Source organism: Hyalella azteca, unplaced genomic scaffold (genome assembly GCF_000764305.2).
Source record: "Hyalella azteca isolate HAZT.00-mixed unplaced genomic scaffold, Hazt_2.0.2 contig5004, whole genome shotgun sequence".
Classification (NCBI taxonomy): Eukaryota; Metazoa; Arthropoda; class Malacostraca; order Amphipoda; family Hyalellidae; genus Hyalella; species Hyalella azteca.
The window spans coordinates 38556-42863 of NW_025935211.1; the positions used below are offsets into that span (position 1 = coordinate 38556).

The 4308-nt window shown below is 36.7% G+C and overlaps 1 protein-coding gene across 1 annotated transcript; it reads right to left on the reverse strand.

Annotated features, from left to right (window-relative positions):
• Window positions 1-492: 492 nt before the first annotated feature.
• LOC108670473 lies at window positions 493-4308 on the reverse strand. The gene is made up of 6 exons (XM_047880222.1): window positions 4168-4308; window positions 3396-3489; window positions 2457-2837; window positions 1978-2104; window positions 1242-1322; window positions 493-921 (listed from the first exon to the last, which is right to left on the reverse strand). Exons 1-6 carry the CDS (start codon window positions 4209-4211, stop codon window positions 641-643), a joined length of 1008 nt encoding a protein of 335 aa, XP_047736178.1. The 5' UTR covers window positions 4212-4308; the 3' UTR covers window positions 493-640.

Below are 4308 nucleotides of genomic sequence, written 5' to 3' on the forward strand. Positions count from 1 at the left end.
AATAAGACAAACATGAATGAAGACAAACAGAAAATAAGACAAATAGAAAATAAGACAAACGTAAAATAAGACAAACAGAAAAACATAAAACTTAATTGCGTCCACTGCTTAATATAATTGCGTCCACTGCTTAATATAATTGCGCCCACTGCTTAATATAATTGCGTCCACTGCTTAATATAATTGCATCCACTGCTTAATATAATTGAATCCACTGCTTAATATAATTGAATCCACTGCTTAATATAATTGCGTCCACTGCTTAATATAATTGCGCCCACTGCTTAATATAATTGCGTCCACTGCTTAATATAATTGCGTCCACTGCTTAACAAACTATAACTTCACTATAGCAATGGAGTCAAAATTCAAGAAACGAATACAAACATAAAATAAGACAAACATGAAATAAGAAAAACATAGAATAAGACAAACATAAAATAAGACAAACTTGAAATAAGACAAACATTAATTAAGACAAAGATAAAATATGATAAACCTAAAATATAACAAACAAGAAATAAGACAAAGAAACCTTGTAGCAATATTAGGCCGCAAAAAAGCAACAATGTCAGCAAATTGAACTATCGTCACTAAAAATAGAGACGATGTGTTTGACATTAGACTCGGATCACTTGAATTAGTTGCACTTTTCATTCAATTTCTTTACAATTGACATGATAAAAGGAGATAGCTTTTTTCCATCCATCCCAATTAACACTCTTTCAATGAAACACAGAGTGTTTCTATGTTTTTTATTGTAATGTGTATTGAAGGCATAGCAGGAAGCAAAGAGAACACATAACCCCTGAAAGTAGCTACATATCTCGCACAGAACCACGTCTTCTGCTATGACTTGCCCCGTAACCACTCCATCAGCTTCATTAAGAATCAGCATTGGCTCCTTCCCACATTCCTGCACAAAAAAAATATATAATTTTTTTTTCAGACAAGCGGTATTTGGTACAATCTGTGAATTAAAATAATTAGATTTGGTACAATCTATTTATTATACATCTTTAATCACAAATTAGGCTGGACTTTACTCCACTCGTAAATGAGATGCCGTAATTACTCCAGTTACCGCGAGAAAGGGGCCGGTGAAGGTAGCGACTGGCGGAGCTTCGGGCAGATCAAGGATTTCACACGATGATCGCGAAAAACTCGCTCTCAGACTTTGCTGCATTCTGACTACCAGCCTAAAAGCACCAACATTTATTCGTCACGGATTCTTACAGGCAGGGCAAGTGAGGTAGATGATTGAAGTGGCTCCCTCATCAGTTTAGGGAGCAAGGACATAGCCACCTCGTTCGAGTCATATTCTGTTGAAAAAAGTCAAGCGATGAACTTTCAAAGAAGAAAGCTGAATAGGCAATGAGCCTAATTGTGAGGAAAGCTACAAAACACCCAGGTTTTTAATTTGCCCTACCATCCCGCAATCTCTTTTGATAATTATGTCTTAATTATGAGCTGACAAGGTACTGACGAAATGCTAAGCAAGATAATCGAAGATGCGAAAATTATAAAGTTAAATGTTTAGTAAGTGAAAAAAATTACTAAAGGATGTAGGGAATTAGTATTATTAATTGTATTAATTGCAATTGCAACAACATATATAGGTAAATGCGCGATACCTTTAACAAAGCAGTCAATACATGATGCAAGTTACGAAAGTCCTTGTTCTGTAAAATTGTTGATAATTTACAGAAAATGCTTTGGGCACAAAAATATTTGCTGCTTCAGATAACATTATAGTCTCTGTTGGCAAGCTAGGAGGCTGTTAGTCAATGAATATTATGATTATTTGTTGGAATTGTTAACAAAACTTTTTCATTTCAAATACCCATCCCCTGTGAGTAAACGGAGCGCTATCTGGGTAGAAACCTGCTGCAACCCTATTTTAGGCCTGTAAGGGTACTTTCAATTTCATTTCAAGTCATTAGTTGTATAATGGGGCAATATGGAAAAGTGTCTTACCATCTCCTTCCATTTGCGTCCCATCATTGTGAGCTAACTGTATGATGGAGCTAGCGTACTTCTTCAAGGACACGGTCATCACGCCCGCCAAATCAACTTCGCTGATTCTGTTGAATTCTTGAATTAACTGTGGAAGAAGTATGGTATTAGTACATGAGGGACTTCTGATAATAGAAACGGCTTGCATAATATCTCTGTTCCATGCAATAAATAGAACTGTGAAACACAACAAGAGCCATTAGAATTCCATCCAGTCCAGGGCATAAATGAAAGAGTTAGCCCCATTATATATACAAATATAGTAATTATTATGTTATATATTAATAAAATTAAAGTTATGTGACATTTTGTAGATGAGCAAAAACTTTTTGACAATTATTTATATAGGTAGTTTAAAGCAAACATAATCTCTTATGGTGTCAAACGTTTGTAAACAAAATGATGAAAGAGGTAACAATTTCCGATTCAAATTAATTCACCTGATGAGGGTCGAACAAGCACGGGTACTGCTCCTTCATGTCATGAAAAGTGGGATTGCTGATGATGTATCGCCGCCTGTCGGGGAACGTGCACTGAAGCGATGTGTTGATAGCAAGGTGGTCGGGAATCTTATTTTTTATCTCCATCTTCATATATTCAATGTGCGCTGCGATGCTGGCGTCATCTTCAGTCTCTTCACGAGCAGGGAGAAAGTTGGCACATCCAAAAGCCAGGGGATGCCCCATTTTCTCTTTCAATGCATTCTTATTAGTTTTCCAAATTTTAATTTTCTCCCTCATGCACTCAACTTCAGGGAGTTTACTATCCACTGTTCTTCTCATGTTTCTGAACTTGTGCGAAAGTTTATGCCTCCAGTAAGTCTGAAAAGTTTGAACAGTTTAGTAAAATAACGTTTCACCTATATACATCATTATTGAATAGTGTTCGAACAGACTCAGCTCTTCCCTAAGCGCTTCTTCACAAATTAGGATAGACTTTACTCCACCCGTAAATGAGATGGCGATATGGATTTTTCCATGCTTACTCAGCTATTTATTTACTTAATAATCTTAATATCTGGTCGCTTGCAGCCATCTGAAAGCGGCCAGTTGCCGCAAGAAAGAGGAGGCTGGTTAGGATATCATATTACAAAGAGTACTAGCTCGAGGGTAGCGACTGGCCGAGCTTCGGACAGATCTAGAATTTTACGTAATGGGCGCAAAATCCTCGCTCTCAGACTTTGCTGCATTCTGACCACCAGCCTTAAAAAGCAATTTCTATGTCACTGCAGCACGCTCGAAGAAAATTCAATTAAAATGTACTAAGGATCCAGACAGTTGCATGCATACACACTCACTGCAGATTCGAAAGAGACTAGTTACTTCACGATGAAATCAAACGGTAGGTGAGCTTATGATTAATGAAGCAATAAAACTCACTTCAGCATCACCGTGAGATAGTCCGTTGCCAAGGTGAGGATACATTGACAGCAGAGCCACAATGACAGACTTGTACTGCCACGGTGTGGGATACCTGAACGTTGGAATAAGTATGTCACTTAAGCATCAAGGAAATATTCAAATCACACGTTTCGAACATTATCCAAAACTCATAACCCTAACACCACAATAGCAAAAATGAAAGGCCATTAAAAAGCCCTGATTTGAATCCTAGAGACTTTTCTGCTGTGTGGGCTTTTTTAAAGAGTAGGGTCTACAGAACATCTCATGAGTAATTGGTTATTTTGAAATCTAAATTGAAACAAGAATGGGACTTGATCCCTCAATTAAGAAATACTTCGAGTCTCCTGTGAAGCTTTCCAGCGTAGTTGGAGGCGTCATAAAAAATAAGGGTGGTAATATTGAATAAATATCTTTGAGAATAGTTTAGATAGGTAGTTCTTGGCTATATTACGTCATCCAACAAAAAATTAATTTGCCTGTTTGTTTCATGAATATTAGAAAAACATACGTTGTCATAAATATGGCAAACCCTACATAGGAAACAAAAGGATTGCCAGCTCTGGTTACACCAGAATAAAGTAGACAAAATAATGTAATAAAGTTTTTCAACATATCGCTGCGATTAACAGAAAATTTGTTTTAAAATGAATTCAACTAATAATACTGTAGTTTCCAGCAGCAAATCTTTAATGTGGGACATGAAGGTGTTTACAAAATAAATATTTTACTAACTCATATAGTTACTTACGTTGTAAAATAAATCACTGCCTCGTACAAATGCTGGATAAGCATCCTTTGATGTCCAGGCAGAAGAATTTGTTTACTTGCTAAAGCCTGGCGTAGCGTAGGCTGAAATCTCTGGACTGGAATCTTGAACACAGTGGGCCAT